This window comes from Monodon monoceros, unplaced genomic scaffold (genome assembly GCF_005190385.1).
Source record: "Monodon monoceros isolate NGI ecotype Baffin Bay Population unplaced genomic scaffold, NGI_Narwhal_1 Super_Scaffold_6, whole genome shotgun sequence".
Taxonomy (NCBI): Eukaryota; Metazoa; Chordata; class Mammalia; order Artiodactyla; family Monodontidae; genus Monodon; species Monodon monoceros.
The window spans coordinates 94,833,246-94,857,946 of record NW_021703783.1 but is presented as its reverse complement, the minus strand read 5'-3'; the positions used below and the strand labels follow the sequence as shown (position 1 = coordinate 94,857,946).

The window sequence follows — 24,701 nt, the reverse complement described above, 5'->3', positions numbered from 1 at the left end:
ACACCTGGCCCACCGCTCAGAGCCTCTGGGGGCGGGGCCAGAAACCTGCACGGTCGACAAGCTGCAGGTGGAAGACCCTTTGACCAAAGCCCCACAGCTTGTCGGGAGCTGAGTGTGGCACTCGGGCCTCTGGACCCGCGGCTCACCGCAGGCGGCTCACCGCAGGCGCCCTGTGGTCAGTGTGTCGTGCTATTTGCAGACGGTCTCCGAGGCCTGAGCTCCCTCCCTCCCTCTCGCCCTTCAGTCCAGCCCACCTCCACCTCAACGTCACCTTCCAGCGCCCGTGACTGTGGCTGCTGCCGGTAGACTCATGGTCCCCTGTGCTGTCGGGTTCATCTCCGACACAGTCCCCCACCAGGCCCGGCAGGGGACAGGGGCTCGGTCACCTCGCATCCTCTCATTCTTCACGGGGCCTCCAGAGTCCTGTTCTTTCATCTGCTGATTCAGCAGAAATCAGGCCCCTCGCCGTGCCAGTCCTGCACTGGGTGCTGGGCACTGGGGTCACCTGGAGAGTGAGCAGTCACTGGGGGATGCCCAGATGCAAGCCCAGGGCCTGGGGGAGCCGGGGTGGGGCCAGGAGAGCTCGGGAGGGGCCTCCTTAGTCATGACAAAGGCGGGAGGCTGGGCCATGGCAGCCACCCTGCTTGGGGCAGGTGGGCTGAGCGCTGGGGGTGAGCCCAGGGATAAACCACTAACCCCTGAGGCCTGGGTCGGTGTCGGGTTCATCTCCAGCTCCTCTCTCACGGCCACCCAGCACCAAAGGAGTCGATCCCAGACTGGTTGCACAGAGGAGGGAACCGTCGGCTGCCCCGCTAGGCTGAGACCTCCAGAGACCAGGGACTGGGTGTGAGGCACGTCTGCCCAGCGCAGAGCAGGGGTCGGGTGAACCAGCAGCTGCCTTTCGGTACCGAGGCTCCACAGGCGGAGGCCCTAAGGCTGGCACCAGGAGTGAGCGTGCGGTCACCACTGTGACAGCTCACCGAGCAGCGTCACGCGCGCACCTTGTCTGGGCCTCGCAACCGAGCACCGTCACGCGCACACCTTGCCTGGGCCTCGCGAGGACCAGGTGGCAGTTGTTACATCTCCACGACACGCGGCCAGAAGCTCAGGCTCTGAGACGTGAAGGGACTTGCCCGAGCCTGCGGGGCAGCATTCCGAGCAGTGTTTCCTGCCCCTGTGGCTCCTGCGTCAGCCACGACACTGTGACTGAGACTGCCCTTCAGGCCGGACCTCGCCCCAGACCTAGGGTGGTGCAAGCACCCAGCGCCAACTCAAGGGGCGTCCTGCTGCCGTCCGAGCCCCGGCCGGGCTGCACGGCAGGTCCTGCTGAGTGGCTGCCCCTGCCACCGCTCCCCTCCCCCCCCGACCCCGCCCGGCGTGGCCCAAAGTGGAATTCCCCCAGGGAAACACCAAAGATTGGCCTTTTAACACATCTGGGGTTTTCCCATCCGCTGAAGAGGGGCTCACTCCCAAGCCCCTCCCCACTTCAGTCCCCTGACGCCATGCCCCGCCTTCCCCCCTTCGCCAGCCCAGCCTTGTGGGTGAGAGTCCTCCCCTCTCGCTGGGTGAGGAGGCCCGTGGGCGCACCTCGCTGCCCCCTCAGGCCACTGGCTCTGCTGCCCCACTGCAGGCCCGCCCCCGAGGATCCCCCCCGGAGGCCTGGCTCACTCAACAGCCTGGAGCCTCGCAGTCTTGGGTTCCAGTACTGGCTTCTCCCAGTGGCTGTGTGACCTGTGCGCTCACCCGGGGCCCTGCCCTTAGAAGGGCCCACAGTTGGCTGAGTGCTCGGCTATCTGTCGGAAAGTTCTTAACAATTTTTGAACAAGGGCCTTTCACTTTTATTTCACACTGGGTCCCACAAATCGTGTAGCTAATCCTGCCTAGAAAAGGTCCTTTACTCCTCTGAGCCTCAGTTTCTCCACCTGCAAAGGGCGCCTCCTAGGAAGCATCCTTGGGGCAGATGGAGTAGCATTCGTGGAGACGGGGTGCACTGGGCGGGAGCTGGAGAGCCGGGTACGCGCTTGGCTGTGCGGGCCCCGGCTGGGGCTGGCTGGGGCTGGCTTGGATGGAGATCTGAGCCTGCTGGTGGGTTGGAGTACACCCACCGGGTCCCACCAGCCCTGCCCCTTACCAGCCACGCTGCTCTGCGCCGATTCCCAGTGTTCGGCACCAGTTCTGCACCTGGGAGGTGAGGGGCCATCCACAGAGCTGCTGTAGCATGGGGGAGCCTAGTGCAGCAACGCCTGTGGGATGGGCTGGCCAGCACCCAGGGGAGCCCAAAGAGCTCTCGTACCAAACATTGTCTAGGGTAACACAGGAGACTGAAAGGGTGCTTGCTACAAGGGAGAGACCTGCCCTGAGGGCGCAGAGAGCGGGTGACCATCCAGGCTTGACCCCGGCCCCAGCTCGGCCTCCTTCTCCTATCGAGAGGGCAGGTGCGGCCAGCAGGTCTCCAGGGCCCCGGTCGCTCGGGAGGCCCAAGATTCCGAGTCCCATCAGGGCCTCCAGAGACAGGAAGGGCCTGCAAGCCCCCTGGAGCCTGGTTGGCCGGGTCCATTTTTCAGGGACACAGTCCCCGGTGCCCACGCCACGTCCCACCTCCACCACCATGGAGAGACCCAGTGGTCATCCCGCTGTCGCCAAGTAAGGCCACCCAGCTGTGCCCCAGCCCAAGCTCTCGGCACCTTCTGCTACCCGCCCCCTGCTCTCGGGCCTTCCCCCTGCCTCTCCAAGGCCTGAGCCTTAACTACCTGCACCTGGAAAACAGGCAGGTTCTCTGCCCCCTCTCCAGAGAGGGGCTCTCCCACGTAAAAGGCTGGAAAGGCACATGGGGGTACCGTGGCTCTGGAGTTGAGGGCCGGAGGCGGGATTTCCCTCTCTGGTTGTAACCTCAGGGGAGGAAGCTAACATTGTTGAGCAGCTACTCCAGGCGGGGCCCTGGGCCAGACGCTGTTGAGTGTGGGGTGTCTTTGATCCTCCCCTCAGCCCTGGGAGGGAAGGCTTGCGGTCCTCACCTGCCAGGTGTAGGTGCTGAGGTCGAGCCCCGAGGGGCGGACTCGCTGGGTCACTCAGTGAGCGACAGAGCCAGAGTCACACCCTGGCCTCCCCACCTCCACTGCCCCAGTAGACGGGCGGCGGGGGCGGCAAGAGGGCCTGCGCAGGCGTGTGTGGGTCAGAGCTTGGCCCACGCGCACGTGGAGGCCAGCCCGCATGCGCACACGGAGGGCGGGGGCCTCCTTTCTGCGTCTGGAGGCTGCTCGTGGAGGTCTCTGCGCTGACCTTGACCCATGAGCAGGCAGGAGGCCTCCCAGCCACTGGGCAACATGCCCCACAGCAGGCAGACAGAAGCTGGAGGGCTAGAGTATGGGGAGACACGCCGAAAGTCTGGGAAGAGGCAGGGGCAAGGACACTGTCCTACCGCAGTGAAGACTTCAGCCTCGAGAAAATGGGCAGCGGCCCCAGGAAGCAGGCAGCCCCCAAGTTCAGGATGTTAAGGACAACCGCCATCGTGGTCACCCCACAGAATCACACAAACACACACACACACACACACAGAGGGAAAGCCCAGTTTCCTCCTCTCCCTGCTCCGTCCACCCCCTACAAGTTGAAGTTCAAAGGAAAGACATTAGCAGCAGAGACTCCTGGCAACTGGGGGTATGTATTCATTTAGTCATCACTCCTATGTTCATCCCCAAACTCCTCCCGGAGAAAACGGAATGCACCTTGCAGGAATGCAGACACCACAGAAGGACAGACAGAATAAATGGGGTAGGGGGAAAGTTCTGGGGAGAGACGCACTGGGGCCAGGCAGCCAGAGGCAGCCACGGTAGACAGGCAGGGGATTTCAGGTTATAAGAGGTGGGGGCCCTTGGCACTTCCCTTCCTAGCAGCAAAGGGGAGAGGGAAGTTCCCACAACACCAAAGCACGCCAGATGCTCAGGAAGAAACCCAGGTTGAAAGGCTCAGAGGCCCGGGAACTAGGCTTCTCCACGTGCCCCGGTGACCCGGCTGTGCCAGCCCCTTCTCCGGGCCTGGGGAGGATCATTCTCACCGCACGACGAGCTCAGTGACCTTAGTTATGCCCCAGCCACTCCAGCCCTTTGAATTTGCAAGAGGAAAAAAAAAGCACTAGACTAGCTTCAAGTGGACAAAAAACAGACGCCTTTGGCTTATCGTTCAGCGAGAACAGATGTTGGGCTGAGAGCCTCATCAAGGTGATGGATGGTGTGCGGGCTCTGGGAACCTCCCCTTGCGACTCCACGGCCAGGGCCACAAGCCATTCCGCGCCGAGACGAGTTTGGGAGCCCCAGTAACTGCCAGTCTGGGTTTGGAGTCCAAGTCCAGGCAAGGCAAGGGTTTAGGAATCTGTCCCTGGGCGGTTAAATACCAGCCCAGCCGATCTCGGCACTGGCCCTGGTGGTGGTGTTGACCCTGTCGGCACCGCTCCCTGCAGTTTGCAAGCAGTTTTCCCATCCATCATCATCAGAGGGGAAACAGTGTCATTCTCCCAATTTACAGATGGGGAGCCTGAGGTTCAGAGAGGCCCCACAGCTAGAGTGTATCAGAGTCAGAATTTGCATTGGAAACATTCAATTATTTATTTATTTTTGGCCACACGACGCGGTACGTGGGATCTTAGTTCACCAACCAGGGATCGAATCCGCATCCCTTGCATTGGAAGCACGGAGTCTTAACCACTGGACCGCCAGGGAAGTCCCCAGAGCCAGAATTTGAGCTCAGGTCTCCTGTCTCAGGAGATTCCCCCCACGGGTGGGGAAAGGTGGTGGCTTCTGTCCAAGGAGACTGAGAGTGTCTTTTTCTCTTTCCCTCCTCAGAGACGTGTGCAGTAAATAACGGAGGCTGTGACCGGACATGCAAGGACACGGCCACCGGCGTGCGATGCAGCTGCCCGGTTGGATTCACACTGCAGCCGGATGGGAAGACGTGCAAAGGTCAGTGCGCGCCACCTCCCTCGCCGGGCCCCGGGTGGTACAGGCAGGGCAGGAGCGGGGCGGCACACTTGGGCCGGGTGTGCGACCGCACATGGCTTCAGGGGCGAGGGTGGTCAGCTGCCACGTGCATTTCTGTTGGAGAAGCTAAGAAGAGGAAGAGTCAGCGCCAGCGCTCCCCAGCAAGGCTCAAGGGAACCCGGTTCCACTGTATATTGACAGGTTCAAGCGGGGCTCTGATATCGAAGAATGGGGCTTCACCCTGGGTTGAACAAACGCGGTACCTTTTCTTTGGGCTTCCTGGGCCGGCAGAGGTTCCTTGTGGCCTCCCAGGGGGCAGGGCCAGGCCGGTTCCTGTGCTCACTCACCTTGGCCGGGGTGCGTTCTGCAGAGCTGGGGGCAGCAGGGCACAGGGCTCAGACCAGGCCAGGATGGTCTTCTTGTCGGCGTTAGAAAACTGAGGACACTGTGTGTCCTCGTCACTGGAAGAGGGAAGGTGTGCGGGGGGATCTCAACCGGAGGACTGAAGATGCAAAATTAGAAATAGGGATTGGGAAGGTCAGGAATGGGCCGGTCTGCCGGCTGCTGGAAGCCAGAGAAGGGTGAGCTTTCTCTGCCCACTGTCCCTGGCTCACTCCGAGGTTCCTGAGGGCCCGCGGGGGCTCAGCCGTGTTGGGGACCCCTCAGGAAACAGGAAGCAAAGGGGCTGGGAAACCAGAGCTGTCTGAGCCCTAGGACTGAAGGGGCCAGCCCTACAGCACGAGGGCACCAGCCCAGACAAAGACCTGGGGTGTTATGGAACCCCCAGACCTGCAGGCCTTGGGCTGGGAGGCAGCCCTTGTGAGGAGTGAGGTGCAGCCCCTCAGCACTCCCCAGACCAGCCCTCAGATCCCTGCCCAGGCTGGCTGCCCTCCTCCCATCACTCTGCCGGGAAGCGGGCAGGCCCGGAGGCCAGCATGGAAAGGCAAAGGAGCTAGAACTTCCAAAGCCCAGTGGGTGAGAAGATTGACAGCAGAGGCTCCGGTGATTTTAAATAGTCTGAGATGGGCTTCTGAAGCCTGTAAAAATAGACAGCATGTGACTTCTCCTCCCCAGCCGCTCTGCTGGGAAGAACCTAGTGATTATTGACGGAAATAACCGTTCTTCCACCTGTTTATCTGAAAATAAAGTCCTTCTGTAGCCTCCGCTCAGCCCACTTGGAGCGAGGTGTGTTCCGGGTGGGCGGGGGCTCTCTGAGGCCTTGCCACGTGGGCTTAATGCCAGGAGGGCTGGCCAGGGTCCACCACAGACCCAGCCGTCCTCATAGCCCAGCAGTGTCACAGCAGGTCCAGCCAGTTGCCCTTGGAGCCAGGACAGAAGAAGGTAGAATCGGGCCACCCACACCCCGTCCAAGGCACAGCGCTGACGTAGGACCAGAGGGGTAGGGCAGGGCTTAATTCCAGACTTGAGGCCAGGAGCTCGCCGCTGGGAGCTGACCTGTCTGGGCTGGATAGGGGCCTCGGCAGTCACATCGCCCACAAGGAGCACCTAAGGGGACGCTGACTGCTGCCCCCTGCCCATCCTTGCTGGCGAGAGGGGCATCCATCCTCACCCCACCTTGAGTCTGGGGTAGGGGGAGATGTTGAAGGGAGCTGTCCACACAGCCCCAGGCCCGCCAGTCTGAGCTTCTGACCATGTTTCCTGTGTTGAAACAACTGGACCCTTTACCCAGAGCTGTTCATTTGCCTTTAGCCAACTCTCCTCAGTCCCACTGCCCTGGAGTCAGGAAGTCCTCTCGTTCACGCATGCACCAGATGGCTTTTCTGGGCTCCTCCTGTGTGCGAGTGCAGGGGACACCAGGGAATGAAACAGAAATTCCTTGTGCCCAGGGATCTTCTATTGAGTAAAGAAGACAGACTTTAAAAATTAAAGTCTGGGCAGGGGGTAGGGAGAGCGGGGAGGATGGAGGAAGTGGCTCTAATCCAGGCAACATGACTGCTGTGCAGAGGCCTGGGGTTCCAGGACCCAAAGCAGCCAGTGTGCCCAGATCTGGGGAAGGTCCAGGGGAGGTCCAGGAGAAGGGGTTGGCCCTTCATCCTGTGAGCCTCGGCCAGGCCCCAGACACTCTTGGGCAAGGGGGCACAGGCCAGGCTTTCGTTTGGAGACAGTCCCTGCCACTGTTGGGATGGGTTTCTAGGCAGGGTCGGGAAGAACAGGCTCGAGGTGACAATGGTTTGGGCCCGGGGTGGCAGCAGAGGTGGAGAAGAGCTGTCTGAATGTTGTTATACATATTAGAATTTGAGGATCATGGGACTGGTCCAGAACCACATAGTAGGAACATCATAGCGTCTTCAAATCAGGGAACCCTGGAAACCAAATGTTGACCTCGAGACCCCAGGGTTTGGTGTCTTAGAACCTTGGGCTTACGGTCTGAGTTTCCCGGGGCCTGGCTGGAGGGGCGCAGGGCAGGGTGCGGCGACTCGGGGTGGGGGGCAAGCCAGCTGGGGATCCCCGACAAACCGAGGCCCTGGCCCTGGGGTCTGGCTCCTCAGTCAGCATGCACGCCCTGGTCTTGGCAGGGCCCAGAGGAGGATATCGAAGGTTCAGTGTTTTCTGGAAGCCAGAAGGTCATTGCTAAGCAAGACCAACGGCTGGAGGTCTGGGAAAATCCAGAGCTGAAAACCCAGGATGGCCGGGGATCACGTGGGCAGGTGGAGGCCTGCCCCAAAACATCAGGGCCATGGGGGGCTGTGCAGGATTTGCCCCGTGCCCTTGCTTTGTCTCAAGAGTGTGGACAGCCCAGTCTCAGGGCTCCCTGGTTGGCGCTGTCCTGCTTGATATTGGGAAGTGGGCACCTTGCTAATTGGCCCTTCTGAGAGGACAGAGGTCTGGGGCCTCAACTTCCTGAGCCAGAGCCTGGATTTCCTCAGGGACACCAGCCCCTCCTCCCAGCACCTGCCAGAACAGTCTGGGAGGACCGCCCCCAGCCCCGCCTGTTGGCCCTCTTCCCTCACCTGCCCTGTGCCCAGCCAGCCCAGCCCAGCAGCTTGCCCTCCCCCTAGGCTGCTCCAGAGTGATGCCAGCCCACTCCCACAGGCCCGCCCTCTGCTCCCACCCAAAACCCTCATCCACGTGGCCCCTGCGTTGCCAGGCTGTGCCCCCTCAGTGGGGTGGGCAGAGGGGGACAGGAGCAACCAACCTACTGCGTGTTCCCGTAGCTCACCCCGCATCTTTCTCCCCAACACGCACTGATGTTCAAACATTGGGTGACACATCGAATGTTCCACTAACCTCTCAGCCCCCCGACTCGCTTATTCACTCATTCATTCATCCATTCGTTCAGTGCCCCATCCTCCTGTGCAGGCCTCATGCTGGGCCCTGGGGCTCCAGGTGGGAGCCAGGTGTCCCGTCTGTCATCCTGCTGAGGGCAGGCCCCATGACAAGGGAGCAGCTAACTCTGGAGAGAACGTCAGGGAAGGCTTTCCAGGGGGTGCTTGTTCCCCAGGCAGGGTGGGGTGAGGGGCTGCCGAGACAGGATCCAATCGTGCAGAGAAGAGGAGGGCGGGGCCGCCGGGCTGGGCCAGGCTGCGGAGGGGAGACCGTGAGCCTCTGTAACCAGGTAGGGGACTGCTGGCCGCTGGTGGGGCCCGGTGGGAGCACAGTAGAGAAGGAGGGGGGTCTTGGAGGGGTGGGAGGTGGAAAGGGGGCAGAGGCTCATCAGAATGAAGGCCAAGGGGCCGTGCGAGCCCACTGCCCCCTCACTACAGCTGAGGCTAGAGCCTGGGACGGGGTCTCCCCCACTCTGACCCCCAGGCAGCCCGCTACACCAGCCTGGGCCTCAAGCGAACAGCGCCTCGCACCTCCTGTCTAGCTGCTATGACAGCCCCTGAGCCGCCAGGCCCAGATGGGGTAGGGGATGGGATTAGGGGGTTCCAGAAGGCCTGAGACATTCCCAAGGAGGCGAGCCCCATCTGCGCATTCAGTCGTAGTGAATGATGCTGGAGAGGCACCTGCTAGCGGCCCAGTTTGCAGATGGGGAGCCTGAGGCTCAGAGAGGTGCCTTGCCCTGCCCAGGGTCACGGAGCTGAGAGGGTCCTCTGTTCTCCTGTCAGAGGCTTTTAGCCAGAATCTCCCCTGGCTTCCTGTAACCCCCAGGGGAGGGGGCGACGGAGAGCCCTAGCCTCTGTCCTGGACAGGCCCTTGCTGCCCTTGAGGTCTGCTTCCTCTGAAGGCCACAGGGCCAGCGTGCTGCACTGGCGGGGCCGTCTTTGGAGACGCCTGGGGCTGGGCTCAAGTCGGCCTCCTGCGTGGAGCTGTGACCTCCCCTGGAAAGTGGGAGATCTGGCCTCGGGTTGTTTTGACCATCACACGAGACCTTGCCAGAAAGTGCTTGGCCTGGCCGCCAGCACGAGGGGATGCCCGCCCAGCAGGTGCCGTGACCCCCAGAGGGTCCTACTACTTCCTCTGGGGCGTGGGCTCACCCTGAGGCCGCTTTGTTCCTGAACCACAGGCTTCGGGGCGCATGCAGAGTTCGCAGTGCTGAGCGGCCTCTGCTTTTAGCCCTCATTTTGGTGCACGCGTAGAGCACCTCCTGTGTGCAGAGAGGTGTAGGCCCAGCCCGTGAGAGGCGGAGCCAGGGTCACACACACCCTAGCAGCCTCCCCGCCTCAGATTCCCCGCCCTTCCCATCTTCCTGGCACCAAAATCACCAGCATACGCAAACAGAATGGGTCCTTGGGGCAGAGGTACCTCGGGGAGGCTGGCCGAGGGCAAGGAGGTGGCAGGCACACCCCCTGAGTGTCCTGTGTTCCCCAGAGCCCAGCCCCACCCGGGCCTCCACAGGAAAGCAGCTCTGGGTCTGCCCCTGCCCGACTCACTGTGCCCGTTCCCCTCGCAAAGGCTCCGAGAGTTGCCCACCCAGGGGTCTCAGCCCTGCTCTCTTTAACGCCCCCGCCGTTCTCCTGGCATTTGGGGGTTTGTTCTGGGGTGAAGAGCATTCTGTGGGGGTGCTGCCATAGGACTTTTCAGCAGGTGTCAAGTCCAGCCTGTTCGATCTGAGGAAAAGAGCTGGGAGCAGCGTGGTGACAAGCTGCGCCTGAGACCGGAGTCTTTGGAATAGGACCAAGTCTCCTCAGCGGGGCTCTGGGAAATGGGGACAGATTGACCTTGACAACTGGCGGTGCCAGTTACACGGGACAGGGGTGTCCGGGCCTCACACTCAGGCCAGGCTCAGCGGGTGCTGGAGCCTGAGTCAGCAGCTCTGTTAAGATGTGGCCAGTGACCAGCACAGAAAGTCCTCTCTCTGCCGGGGGCGGGGGGATGCCTCTTTCACCGCTTCCTTTTGTGCCCTCCTCCAATCAGGGTGGGGACACCTTCCTGGACGTCATCTCCTACTTCTGTTTCCAATTGCTTGGCTAGGTCTGGGGGGCCGGCGGGGGGTGACCAGCATGGGGGGCCCGGGAGCCGGAGCCCAAGAGGAACTTCGGAGTGAGAAAAGGTACCTCAGGGACAGGGTCTCTGACAGCTCAGTCTGCCAGATGGACCGGGAGCCCAGGGAACAAGCCCAGGGGAGCAGGGCAAGGAGGGTGGGAGGGAGCTCATGGGGGTGGGGGGGAGCTCCTGAGGGAAGAAGCTCCCATCACTAGAGGTGTGCAAGCCGAGGCCCACCGGCAGGGATGCTTGGGGGCATCATGCTGGGGGGCCTTCAGGGTGCAACTGCAACTCGTGACATGCCCAGTGAAGAAACAGCTCAAACTCACCTGCAGGCATGGGGAGGGGGGAGCGGCAGGAACCAGGCTGGGAAAGGAGGCGGCCCAGGAGCGCCCGTTCCCGCCACCAGCCGCGGCACCTGGAGCCAGTTACCTTCCCGGCCTCGGTCTCCCCGTCAGTAAAGCAGGAGCAATAAACCTACTTTGTAAAGAGTTGTTTGGGCCCTGGCTGAGCACCAGCGCCTTAGGGCTGTTATTTCATTTCATCCTCGTGATGTCCTTCCAAGTAGGGGCGCCTCTGATCCTTATTTTAACAGACAGGGAGCCGAGGCCCCAGGGGTCCAGTAGCTCGCCCAGCCCAGAGTCACAGCCTCCGGGAAGCAGCCCCCTGCTCCCGGCCTCCCTGCTTCCCTGGCACCTCCCCGCCTCCCTGCCACTTCCCCGGGGATGAAAGGGCGTGGGAGCGTCCCGGTCCCTGTTGTTTGGCCCGGCACCGCAGACACCAGTTCCCCTCCCTTCGGTGCACAAACGCCAGGCTCGCCAAGTCCTGGGGGCAGCGGTGTCCCCCGTCCTCCCACCCCCACGGCTGTGAGCCAGCCCCCCTTCCTGGGCTCGGCCGGGGGACCGAGGCGGCGCGGGCAGCGCAGCCCAGCCCACTCTCTTCGCCTCGTCCTGCCGCCCGGCTCCGCAGACATCAACGAGTGCCTGGTCAACAACGGAGGCTGCGACCACTTCTGCCGCAACACCGTGGGCAGCTTCGAGTGTGGCTGCCGGAAGGGGTACAAGCTGCTGACGGACGAGCGGACGTGCCAAGGTGAGCCGCCCTGGTCCCCGCCCCTCTCAGGCCACACAGGCTCCCAGCAGGGTAGGAGAGCCTGGGTGGGCTTGTCCGCCGGCCGGGCCGGGCCTGAGGGGCCGGGAGTAGTTTTTGTGTCCCTAGCCTGTGCGCTTGCCCTCCTGTCTTCCCGTCCTTTATGATTCTAGGGGCCCTGAGAAGCCATCCAGCCCCACCTCTCCCTGATGTAGAGGGGACCTGAGGCCCAGGGAGGGGTCGGCCCGTGTCCCAGGTGGCGCCGGCTCCTCCCTCCAGAGGGGGCCTCCCAGGCCACCGGCAGTGGCTTCAGAGGCCAGGTGGATGCTGCCACCTGGTGGAAGCTGTAGCAAGTGGCAGGCGTGCTCCAGCAGCCCTTCCTCAGGGTCCCTGGGCACCTGCCAGGAGCAGGGGTAATGGGAAGAGAGACCTGGGCAGAAGCCAAGCATCATAGCCCGGGACAAGTCCCGCAGACATCCTGGATGCAGTGAGAGCCCAGAGGATGGGCAGCGGAGAGACGGGTCAGGGAAGGCTTTAGGGGAGGGGACACTGGGGAAGCGCTTGAACGATGAATAGGCATCTTCCAGGAGGAGCCAGGGAGGCAAACCCAACCAGGAAGTGGCGCTGTTGGGCTGAGGGGCTGTGAGGAACCAGAAGGAGCCCCGTGGAGCTAGATGAGGCCACTGAGAAGGAGCTGGCTTCAGGGATACGCGCAGAGGGTGGGGCCGGGGGGGGGGGGGGGGGGGCCGGCTCAGTTCCCTCGCTGTTACCCTGTTGCTGTCCGTCGTTTCGTCTCCACGAGGTCGCAGGAGCCACAGGCTGCACCGGCCGCATCTGGCTTGCGGTTGCAGCATGTGCCTCATAGCGGCGCTCAGAGGCCGGCCTGGGGCAGCACGAGGCCCTGAGGGCCCTGAGGAAGGCGAGAGCAGAGGCTGGTAAGGGAGGGTCCAGGGCCAGCCTGTCCCGGGGCTCAGCACGTGACCTGAGCCCATCGCTTCCCCTCCCTGGGCTCGGCCTCCGCCTTGCTGCTCGGGCGACCTGGCCCTGTCTTCCTCTCAGGGCACAGGGGCCCTCTGGGAGCACAGCACCCGTCCAGGTTCCAATCAAGGCTCCTCTGCACTTTGACTTTGTCTCTCCGTCTGCCTTGCCGCGTTCTGTGGAGGGCTGAGGGAGGGCCCTTGGCTTTGCATCCCCAGCTGCCCTGGAAGAGGGGCGGGCAGCAGCGGCCGCGGAGGAGGCGATGGCGGGACTGCTCCGGGCTCTGGCTGAGTCTCCTCCCCCCTCTTCCTGACTCAGCTCTGCAAGGCCCTGGGACTCCGGCCCACCCCTGCTCCAGCACGGCCCCTGGGTCCCCAGCTCCAGCAGGCACTCAGGGCCCCTGGGATGGGGACGCCAGACACCTCCCCAGCCCCCCTGAGCTCCACACAATCCCTGAGGATCCAGTGCTGTCACCTCCCAGCCTTTGCCCAGGGTGCCCTTCCCCCACTCTCATTCCTTCATTCCAGGCTAGCCCCATCCTTCAGGGTCTAGCCCAGGTGCCACAGCACCAAGAGACCTTCCCAGATCCACCCCCAGGAGGAATTACATCTTCCTTTGAGCATCCACAGTGATTCCTTCCTCGTGCTAGTGTTATTACAAACATATATGTTATGAGTGCGTCTGTAGTCATGTGAGCAAATGTATTCAAAGAATAAATTCCAGCTGCAGTGCCCATGGAGAGGCAGGTCAGTGTCTGCCTTGCCCTCGGGACCCCCATCAACTGTCCCATGGGGGCCACCCTGCTCAGAACTCACGGCCAGGATAAATTTGTCTCCTGCAAACACGTAGTTCATTTCCTCCTTTCCAGCAACAAGCACTCTGTGGCCCTCCCTCGTTCCCTTTTTACCCTGGCTGCCAGGGTGGTCAGAATCAAATGTCACATACTATCAAGGCTACTTTGTTATTCCTCATGGGTAGCATCATCCCTACCCCCATCCCCCTTTCTGTCTGTGCTGTTTTCCCCATTTTCTCCAGAGACATCTTGGGGTGATGGGGGAACACACTTTGGTCGGCATTCAAGTGGTCTGTTTTCATGTCCCAGTTCAGCCCCTTCCTCAGGCAAGCCCGTTAGTTTCCTGCAGGTGTGGATTAAATACCTACCCTAATCACACTGGAATGGGAGATATCAAAATGGCAGGGATTCGTAATAATCCCTTCTACTCAAAATATTTCTACCCTGCCCACCTCCAGAAAAGATATGAGGCAGCTTCTCACCCAGACACATGAGGCTAACGGAGACGGAATGGAAAATTGGGCAGCGACACGAAGTCTGACGTTTGCTGTGCGTCGGCTGTGCGCTGAGCCTGGGGCCCCAGGGCTGTCGGGCACAGAGGTCTGTTGAGTGACTGAGCGAGGGGCAGGCCGTGCCATCCACCACACCCTGAACCTCCTCCCAAATTTTGTCTCCCTGTGACCACACAGACATCGACGAGTGCTCCTTCGAGCGGACCTGTGACCACATCTGCGTCAACTCCCCGGGCAGTTTCCAGTGCCTGTGCCGCCGCGGCTACACGCTCTATGGGACAACCCACTGCGGAGGTCTGCAGCTCGCCCGCCAGGGCCACCTCCCCCCAGAGGCACGCGCCCGGCCGCACGGCCACCTGCACTGCACCCCACACCCCGACCTTGACCTTGACTCTGATGGGCCTGGGAGGGACTGGTGGGCAGAGGGGCTCAGCCAAGGGTAAGGCAGGAGGGTGGGGGGATGGGCAGCAAGCATCCACTGGGTGCCAGGCCTCAGCCAGGCTGTGGACACGGGCCTGGAAACAGCAGTTTCTGGGGAACCCCAGTCCGGAAGGGAGGATGGCTGCACAGAGGATCCCACCAACAGTTCATTCCAGTGGAGGGGGTAACAACAGAGAAGGGCAGAGGGTGGGGACAATGGGGGGATCCTAAAAGAGGAGTGTTTGGGTCACGGTGGGGGAAGCATGCCAGAGTGGTCAGCGTGTGCAAAAGCACTGAGGCAGAGGGAGCACAGAGGGACTGAGAGGCAGCCAGTGGGGCTAGAGTCCCATGAGGGAAGGGGCACACGGTGGGAGGTGCAGACAGAGGGGACACAGGGCTTTGTGAGCCCCAGGGGACTTGTGGCTTTATTCCCAGTGCAATGAGAAGCCATTGGAGGGTTTATGCAGGGATGTGACGGGCTCAAGTTCACGTAACGAGATCCCTCCAGCTGCCACGTTTTTAGGAGGGTGGAACCCAGGGCACCAGTGGGGACACGGCTCCAGGCATGGGAGTGAGAGCTACTGGAGCCTGGTCAGGGTGGGGAGGGATGCGGAGAGAGGGAAGGTTCTAGATGCCTTTAGGTGCCACGGATGATGGGACATGGGGATGTACAGGCTTGGGGGGTGAAGCTGGCGGGGGTGTCAAGGATGGCCCTGAGGTCCCTGGTGTCTCTCCCTTTCCTTTGACCTGGTGGTAGCCACAATTTCTCTGCTGGGCAGCTGTGAAGTTTAGGTGGGCTCAGGCACAGCTGGTGCTAGGAGCGTGGCTCGTGGGGTGAGCTGCAGATTCTTCTGGAGGGACTCCCAAAAACCTGGGCACCAGCTTCTGTACACAGGTCTTTGGCCCAAAAGAAGGCGGGGCCTCAGGGGAGACTTCCTGCGCCCAGGTGCCTGTTGTGCAGGAGGGAAACTGGCTGGGAAGGGCACATCCGAAGTCCCACAGTGAGATACGGCCTCAGGACCCCGGGGCCGGTGCTGGTCATTCCGGCCCCACAAGACCTGACTGCAACTTTATTTTGTGCCATTTCTCTGCCCTCCCCCAAGTCTGGGCTCAGCTGCCCAAGTTCAGCAAACCACTGAGGTTCCTGGAGGTGGGGGATGTGTGTTGGTGTCTGCGGGAACCCTGTGTGTGTGCAAGCTTGTGTGTGTGTGTCGTGTGCAACCACATGTCTGCATCCAGTGACAATATCAGGCTGGGGTCAGGGTCAGGGGATTCTCGGCCCTCCTGTCCTGGGTGGGTCCTGCCCTGCCAGCCCCAAGGGTGTGGCCTCGGCTGGACCGTCCAGCCCCCCCTCCTGCCCTTACGCCTACCTGTGCTTCCAGATGTGGACGAGTGCAGCATGAACAACGGGAGCTGCGACCAGGGCTGTGTCAACACCAAGGGCAGCTACGAATGCGTCTGCCCCCCAGGGAGGCGCCTCCACTGGAACCGGAAGGACTGCGTGGGTGAGTGCCCTGGGGCGAGACATCGCGAGCACCCCTGAGAAGGGCCTGGGTGCCAGCTCCTCCGCTGGTGCCTGGATGGCTGGGGCTCCTGGGCAGGTGCTCTCTGCTGGTGGGATACGGCTGATGGGAATGAGGGCTGACAGAAGAAGAGGGGATGCAGCAGGGAGAGCACGCTTGGAGGCGCAGAAACGGCTTGGGGCGGGGGCACGGGGAGCACGGAGGTGGAGACCTGGGGGTCAGCGTGTGCGGCCAGAGCTGTGGACTCAGGAGGAGCTGACACTTAGAAGCAGCAGAGCGTGGAGGCCTCAGCAGCCCCAGCTCCCCTTGTCCTGCCAAGGAAGCTGGTGGGAGGGGAGGGGTGGTTACACGGGGTGCAGCAGCAGCAGAGCCTGGACTGGGGAGCGCCTGGGTCTTTGTACACCCGCCACTGGCCTGGCAAGGGGCGGGCCTCCTAGAGAGCTCAGGGCTCATGCGCCCTCTGCTGCTGAGCTCTGGGGCCTTGGGGCACCTCTCGGCTGAGTGCTGGACAGTCCACATTCACTGGTTCCATAAACACTGCTGTATCCCCGGCACCTAGAACAGGCCCGGCAACCATAGACACTCAGTGAAGGATTTGTTGAATGAATGAATGAAAGTATCAGAGAATGGATACCATCACTTAGTAACCCGAGGTCAGACAGCTGAATTTATTGCTTCCTTAAGTAAGAATTGCTATGCGGCTCCGGCAGTCTGGTTGAGCAAAGCAAACCGCTGGTTTTGCCTAGAGTTTGGGGGAAGAGCTCGTGCGGAGTTGTGCCGGTTAAAGGCAGGTGATATCAGTCCCAGCAGCATGTCTTTGCGGGGCGCTGTGGGAGACTGGGCTCGCACCAGCCTCAGAAGCCTGATCGCTGAGTGAACTGGCCCAGAGCTGGCTGCTTTCCACGCCCACACCCTTCAGTTGGCTTTCCGAGGTGTGTCCACTGATTGTTAGGGTCACATGAGGTCTGGTATTTACTGCTGGCCAGAGCTATCGGGTACAGGCTTTCTCTAGGGATATGAGGACATGTTTCTTTGTTTGTTTGTTAATTCTCAGTCCCCTTTTTGGTCGTCCCTCCTCAGTCAGAGCTGCAGGAGAGGCCACCAGGGCTTGTCCAGATCTTCACCACTGCCACCAAACCAGCCTCTGTGAAGGGTCATCGGTGGAGGCCAGATCGTCAGGTCACAGTCAGTCGGGGAGGTTTCATCCCGTTTTTGTCTCTGAGCCATTTGCTGGGACTACACGCGAAAGCAGTTGGTATTCTAGACGGTAGATGTGGAAGGATGAGACAGACAAGTGTGACTGCGGGTATTACCAGAAGGTGCTGGAAGCAAGGCCCTCGAGAACCATGGTAGATGTGGAAGGATGAGACGGACAAGTGTGACTGCGGGTATTACCAGAAGGTGCTGGAAGCAAGGCCCTCGAGAACCATGATTTAAGGGTTCCCAGGGCTGACCAGGAGAACCGGTCCCACCTGCTCCCTAAGTCCACAGTATGCAGGTTGCTCTCTCATGTAGCCTTGAAGTAGACTGTTCCACCTCACCTGTACTGTAAATCCAGGTTCAGAATGAAGCGTCAGCAGGGCCACAAACTCCCCTGGTTGCCCAGAAGATCCAAGGTCGTGCTATTATCTATAACTACTTGCACTAGGCAGTCAGAGTGTTTTGTCCTGCCCCCCACGCCACGCCCTAGGCTGTATTATTCGCTGTATCACCCTAAGTGAGGGACACATTTTTGATGGCCACTAAAGCTGTCCAGTCCCTCTGGTTGGGGCCAAGAGCCTCCACCGTCTGCTTCACCAGGTATTATTATGTCCCTCAGAAGGTGTTCTACCGTTAGATGCTTTGCAAGGAGGCATCGTTCACTGAGGGTCCTGGGGAGTCGTTCACTTGTTACAGTCTCAGAGGCCCACAGGGCAGTTAGCTGAGGTCCTGGGGTGGCACCCATGAATCAGATGTCCATGTGAGACACGGGGTCAACCTCAGTGGAGCTGTAGATGTATTGTCTGTGGGTGGTGTTGTGACGAACAGTCAGATACATTGCAAGGCAGCTGAACTGGTCTCTCCTGATGGGAGGGCATTTTCCTTTTTTATGTACCGCCTACAAAGAGGATCATGATTATGTCCGTGTAACATACTTTATAACATTTTAAAATGTTGGCTTCCCTAGCGATAGCTTGGGAGAACCGATTTAAAGAGTCAGGATGGTAGGGGCTTCCCTGGTGGCTCAGTGGTTAAGAATCCACCTGCTAATGCAGGGGACATGGGTTCGAGCCCTGGTCCGGGAAGATCCCACATGCCGGGGCAACTAAACCGGTGTGCCACAACTACTGAACCTGTGCTCTAGAGCCAGCGAGCCACAACTACTGAGCCCGCATGCCACAACTACTGAAGCCCGAGTGCCACAAGTATTGAAGCCCACGCGCCTAGAGCCCATGCTCTGCAACAAGAGAAGCCACCGCAATGAGAAGCCCGTGCACCGCAACAAAGAGTAGCCCCCACTCGCCGCAACTAGAGAAAGCCTGCGTGCAGCAACAAAGACCCAACGCAGCCAAAAAGTAAATAAATAAATTTATTTAAAAAAAAAAAAAAGAATCAGGATGGTGGCTATCACTAGTAAGGCCTAGATCTAGGAGAGTTATTTGTAAGGGAAACATGATAGGGTAAAGCAGAAGTGTACAACCTTAAATGCATAAGGTGGGAAAATGTGATCCGAAGAATGAAGAGCAAAGGTTTGCAAAAGAGCGTGTGGAAATCAGTGGTTACAGACATCTAGGAGAATTTATTCCAGTGGTCTTAGGCACAAGCTCTCTATTCTGTGTAGCCGTCAGCCGGTTCTGAGAATCTCGGGTAACAGTCAATTTCTGTGAACTGTCTGCTTTTGGGGGTTCTCTGAAAAACCTCAGTTTAAGACCTCTAGGGCTTCCCTGGTGGATCAGTGATTAAGAATCCTCCTGCCAATGCAGGGGACACGGGTTCGAGCCCTGGTCCGGGAAGATCCCACATGCCATGGAGTAACTAAGCCCGTGAGCCACAACTACTGAGCCCACATGCCACAACTACTGAAGCCCGTGTGCCTAGAGCCCATGCTCCGCAACAAGAGAAGCCACTGCAATGAGAAGCCCGCGTGCCGTAACGAACAGTAGCCCCCCCCCCCCGCGCCACAACTAGAGAAAGCCCGTGCACAGCAATGAGGACCCAACACAGCCTAAAATAAATAAATAAAATAAATAAATTTATAAAAAAAAATCTGTAAGTGGTGACTTTACAGTAAGTTCTGAAAAATTCATTTTTGTTTCTTAAGAAAAATTAGGGGTAATAAAGACTGTGATATTTCTGAGTAATTCATGAATAACTCTCCCAGTAAAATGTGTCTGTATGTTACTAAGTAAATAAGTTGGAATATCCCAAATAAGGAGCACAAAATCTAATAATATTTTAGCTCCTATGAGTGCTGTTATTTTTTTCAACAAGAGACTGCTTCAGTTCATCCAGAAAGTAAACATACTATTACTAGAGCGTAATTATAACCCATGAAATCCATCTGGACGCGCTCAAAGTGTCCCTTAGGGCTTGGTTCCAGTGCATGTCCCATCTTTACGCTTTACCCAGGATTCTGAAGGTCACAGCCACACCACGAACTGGCCATTTCCTCTGCCACCCTGGAAAAGCTTCTCACCAACGTTGTCTAATGTCACCACCAGTTTGTCCCTGCAAGGATGGGTTGTCTTAGGAAAGATGTTAGCAAACGTCTGAGTGAGGTGGTCTGGTGGTCCCAGGAGGCCTCTCTGGCTTCACCAGGCATCGTCCTCATGCCTCTTACAACTTGCTCCCCCCGCTTCTTTACAGAGTAGGAAGCCAAACAGTGTGTGTGTGTGAGATGGAACCCTTGGGCCCCTCTGTCCTTGCCCCAGGACTTCGGCCAGAACAGCCTGTTTCACATGATGATCCGGAAACATTGCCACTGACTTGCACCTCTTCTGCTGTGGGCCTCTGTGCTCCCGTTATGGACAGGAAACCTCTCTGTTTTCAAAGCGTTCTAAGGTTGACTGCTTCCGCTCATGTGCATATTTACCTTTTATGTTTAGCAATTTAACATGCTAGAGAGAGCCACGGGTGCGGCCCTAGAGCCAACTGCAGCCCCTCCGGGCTTGATTCCGGCCTGGAAGATTATTGCCTGTCCAGCCTGGTACTATCTCTCTTCCTTTTTTTTTTTTTTTTTTTTTAAAGTACTATTTTTTTTTTTTTTGGCTGCATTGGGTCTTCGTTGCTGTGTGTGGTTTCTCTCTAGTTGCGGCGAGCAGGGGCCACTCTTTGTTGCGGTGTGGAGCACGGGCTCTAGGCACACCGGCTTCAGTAGTTGTGGCTCGCAGGCTCTAGAGCGCAGGCTCAGTAGTTGCGGCGCACGGGCTTAGTTGCTCCGCGGCATGTGGGATCTTCCCGGACCAGGGCTGGAACCCGTGTCCCCTGCGTTGGCAGGCGGATTCTAAACCCCTGCGCCACCAGGGAAGCCTCCTGTCTCTCTTCTTTTTGTTTTTTGCTCTTACTAACAGCTTTTTTGAGATATAATCACGTGCCACAAAATTCACCCATTTAGTGTACAATTCAGTGTGTTTTAGTAGAATCACAGAGTTATGCAATCACAATCCACTTTAGAGCATTTTCATTACTCCCCAAAGAAACCCCGTGCAGGCACTCCCCATTTTCCCTCAAGACCCCCAGTCCTAGGCAGCCATAATCGACTTTTGCCTTTTATGAATTCGCCTACTCCGGACATTTCATGTACGTGGAATGCAATGTGTGGCCTTCTGTGACTGACATTTCATTTAGCGTAATGTTTTCAAGGTTCACCCACGTTGTAGCATGTGTCAGTGCTTCATTCCTCTTTATTGCTGAGTTACATTCCACTGTATGGTTATACTGCATTTTGTTTATCCACTCATCAATCGATGGACATTTGGGTAGTTGCCAGTTTTTGGCTATTATGAATAATGCTGTTATGAATATTCATGGGCAAATTTCTGTATGAACGTATGTTTACAATTTTCTTGGGTATATACCTAGGGGTGGAATCGCTGGGTCATATGGTAACCCTGTGTTTAAATTTCGAGGAACTGCCAGACTGTTTTCCAAAGTGGCTGCAGGATTTTCCATTCCCTCCAGCAGAGTGTGTGAGGGCTCCAGCTTCTCCACATCATCACCAGCACTTGTTATTAGCTGACTTTTTGCTTACAGTCACCTTACTGGGTGTAAAATGGTATCTCATTGTGGTTTGTATTTGTAATTCCCTGATGGCTAATAATGTCGAGTATCTTTTCATGTATTTATTGTCCATTTGTATATCTTCTTTGGAGAAATGTCTATTCAGATCCTTTGCCCATTTTTTGATTGGGTTCTTTGTCTTTATTATTCAGGTGTAAGAATTCTTTATATGTTTTAGATACAAGTCCCTTATTAGATATAAGATTTGCAAAGATTGTTTTCTCATTCTGTGAGTTGTCTTTTCACTTTCTTGATGGTGTCTTTTGAATCACGAAAGTTTTTAATTTTCGTAAAGTTCAGTTTATCTCTTTTTTCCTTTGGTTGCCTGTGTTTTTTATGTCACTTCTAAGAAACTGTTCATTGCCTAATCTAAGTTCCCAAAGATAACACCTGTTTTCTTCTAAGAGCTTTATATTTTTAGCTCTTACATTTAGGTCTTTGATCCATTTTGAATTAATTTTATATGTGTGAGACAGGGGTCCAACTTCATTCTTTTGCATGTGGTTCTTCAAGTGTCACAGCATCATTTGTTGAAGAAAATCCGTTCTTTTTCCCCGTAGAATTATCTTCACGTCCTCTTGAAATCAGTTGGCCGTAAATGTATGGATTTGTCTCTGGACTCTCAGTTCTGTCCCGTTGATCTATTTGTTTGTCCTCATACCTATACACCACTGTAGCTTTATAGTGTTTTTAAATCATAAAATGTGAGTCCTCCTACTTTGTTTTTCATATTTCAAGACTGATCTAGCTATTCTCGAACTTCTCTTGAATTTCCATATGGATTTTAGGATCTCTTCATTTTTTAAGATAAGTCCCATCAACAAAACAATATTAAGTTGGGATTTGGTGTAGAGCATCCAAAAGATCTGTTCTGGATATGAACACTTCTGAAGTACAGACACACAGAGGTGAGTCTCTCCTTCAGGAAGGGGTAGGAGAGGGAATTCCCTGGCGGTCCAATGGTTAGGACTCGACACTTTCATGACCGTGGCCCGGGTTCAATCGCTGGTCCGCGAACTAAGACCCCAAAAGCCACGTGGTGCGGCCAAAAAAAACAAGAGGAAGGGGTAGGAGAGTTGCTCAACGGTAGTATGAGAAAGAGAAAGGAGCCAGACACCATGATTACTTCACTGACAAGCAGAAAAAGTACTGGGTGTTTTCAGGTCACAGGAGGGATCGTACTGCATGTGGTACCCTCAGATTGAAACGTGGTTCTGGTACAAGATCTGAAGACGTTTCAACTACTTTATCCAAGGCTGTGATTGCTCTGAGGCAGGAAGGACAAGGCTTGGTCACGGATGCTCCCCGAGTTGTTGAGTTTGTCCCCTGAGAGCCTGGCCTAACCTTTGCATGTTGATACCAAAAAAAAAAAATGATTTCTGGCAATCAGGGAAGATTCAGTCTGGACTCTTCCTGAGCTCTCCTCCAATCGTTCTGCTGATGCCGTGGAAACTTTGCCCCAGGGGTTCAGTTTTTGATCATACATAATAGAGGTATATTAAGGTTCCCATCGGCTGTCATCTGAATCATGTGTGGGAGAATTTTCTGAGACTTGTAACAATAACCCCGTAGGTGTATTTTAGCTGGCACTTCCGTTTGCAGAGGAGATCCCTCCCCACAATACGTGCAGTGCCTTTGACCTAGAGAAGGGAGGCTTGTTTTCTGACAATGATCCCAAAGGAGCAGTTACAGCCTGGAACTCGGGAAAGAACTGAGGGTTGTTAGAAAGTCCCACTACCTGAGTGGGGTTTTTTTCTTTCTTTTTTTTTGAACATCTTTATTGGAGTATAATTGCTTTACAATGGTGTGTTAGTTTCTGCTGTATAACAAAGTGAATCAGCTGTACATATACATATATCCCCATATCCCCTCCCTCCCACCCTCCCTATCCCACCCCTCTAGGTGGTCACAAAGCACCGAGCTGATCTCCCTGTGCTATGCGGCCGCTTCCCACTAGCTAGCTATTTTACATTCGGTAGTGGATATGTGTCCATGCCACTCTCTCACTTTGTCCCAGCTTACCCTTCCCGCTCCCCATGTCCTCAAGTCCATTCTCTAGTAAGTCTGCGTCTTTATTCCCGTCCTGCCCCTAGGTTCATCATGACGATTTTTTTTTTTTTTTTAGATTCCGTATATATGTGTTAGCATATGGTATTTGTTTTTCTCTTTCTGACTTACTTCACTCTGGATGACAGACTCTAGGTCCATCCACCTCACTACAAATAACTCAATTTCGTTTCCTTTTATGGCTGAGTAATGTTCCATTGTATATACGTGCCACATCTTCTTTATCCACTCATCTGTCGATGGATGCTTAGGTTGCTTCCGTGTCCCGGCTGTTGTAAATAGAGCTGCAATGAACATTGTGGTACATGACTCCTTTTGAATTATGGTTTTTACTTGAGTGGTTTTAATAAACCAAAGCAAATCAAGTTCATGTCCCCTCAAGCCTTTTACAAATCCCTGACCCTTTTCAAATATGCTTCTTCTCATCTTCTTGCATATTCTCTCACAACCAGATATACTTACAATAAGGCAAATGTACTTTCTTCCCCTTTTTTTCCTTACTGCCAGTCGATTTGCCTTCCCTCTTGCTTTTTAGGCGACTTTACACTTTTCTCTGAGGGCTTCGATGTCCTAAGGGGGTGAGATGGATGGTTTACACAGCGGAGAGTCAGATCTCATCCGCATGCGAGCTGAGTAAGCTAGCTTGCCCCTGTTCCGTGGGCGCCAGCAGGACTCGTGGGACCCCCGGGTCAGAGTCCAAGAGCCTCATAACTCACAACACAGCCAGCAGCCCCCCAGGTCCCGTCCACCCAGGAGGATGCGCAGACAGGAAATTTGCATCCCGGCTGAAGGACGCCCAGCTTGGGAAACTGACCCCTCGCTTTTGTAGTGAACGGAAGCCAGGCTGCTCTTGTCTGGAGGGAGATGTTACCTCATCCCTAGAAGGTGCTCGCTGTCAACAAAACCCTGAGAAATGGCTCCGGGAAAGACGCATCAGTGCTCTGCATACCCCACGTCCCCACAAGGACGTGCGGGCACGTGCAGGGCCGGGCGCGCACAAGAAAGCTGTGCTGTCCATCTGTAGTTGCTGACAATCCCCTCTAGGAAGTCAGAGGAAGTACAGGGAACTGCTGAGGGCTAACGTCTCCCTTGGAAGGTTGTGGATGGTTGTCCTTCTGTTTCTTAACCAGTGAGAACACGGGTTCTTCAGCGGCCCTTTTGGTTTGTATTATCTGCAGGTGTTTTTGTTCATAGTTTCTTGATCCTTTGGGAACAAAGGCCTTTTGGTCTTGAGTTTGTTTGGGGGCCAGATGTTTCATCTGGAGGGCCATGAGTTTGTTTTCATTTCTAGATTGCGTCCTTTTAAGACGCTTCCTTGAAAATGTTCAGCCACGTGTTTAAGATCATCCAGGCTGGCAGTTCCCCTACTGCAATTGCTTATTCCAGCTGTAAGTCCCCTGTTTCAGCCTGTTCCCTGGGGCGACTCCACATGAGAAACTCTGAAGAGCTCAGTTCTGGACATCGTCAAACACCTAATGGATGTGTCTGGGGGCTGCCCCAGACAGGGCTTCCCAGTGACCCTCCCGTGCTTGGTCACTGCCAAGAAGCCCATGGCCATTTTCAGCCGTTCCTTTCCCCCGATGGGCAGGGACACCTGCTCTGGAGGATCCAGCCCTGCCCTTGGATCGGGGCACAGGGAGTGGACCTTCTCACAGAGAGCCTGGACTGGTGTTGGAGGGAGAAGGGAGCAAACCGCTCCCTG

The 24,701-nt window shown here is 56.9% G+C and overlaps 1 protein-coding gene across 2 annotated transcripts in view; it reads left to right on the top strand.

Annotated features, from left to right (window-relative positions):
• SCUBE1 (signal peptide, CUB domain and EGF like domain containing 1) overlaps nt 1-24,701 on the top strand; it is a 131,293-nt gene that overhangs the window by 88,784 nt on the left and 17,808 nt on the right. For both annotated transcript variants that reach the window (XM_029205475.1, XM_029205474.1), the window contains 4 exons: nt 4,836-4,952; nt 11,328-11,450; nt 13,908-14,024; nt 15,533-15,655. In XM_029205475.1, coding sequence (XP_029061308.1) covers nt 4,836-4,952; nt 11,328-11,450; nt 13,908-14,024; nt 15,533-15,655 — 480 coding nt within the window. The remainder of the gene's footprint in view (nt 1-4,835; nt 4,953-11,327; nt 11,451-13,907; nt 14,025-15,532; nt 15,656-24,701) is intronic.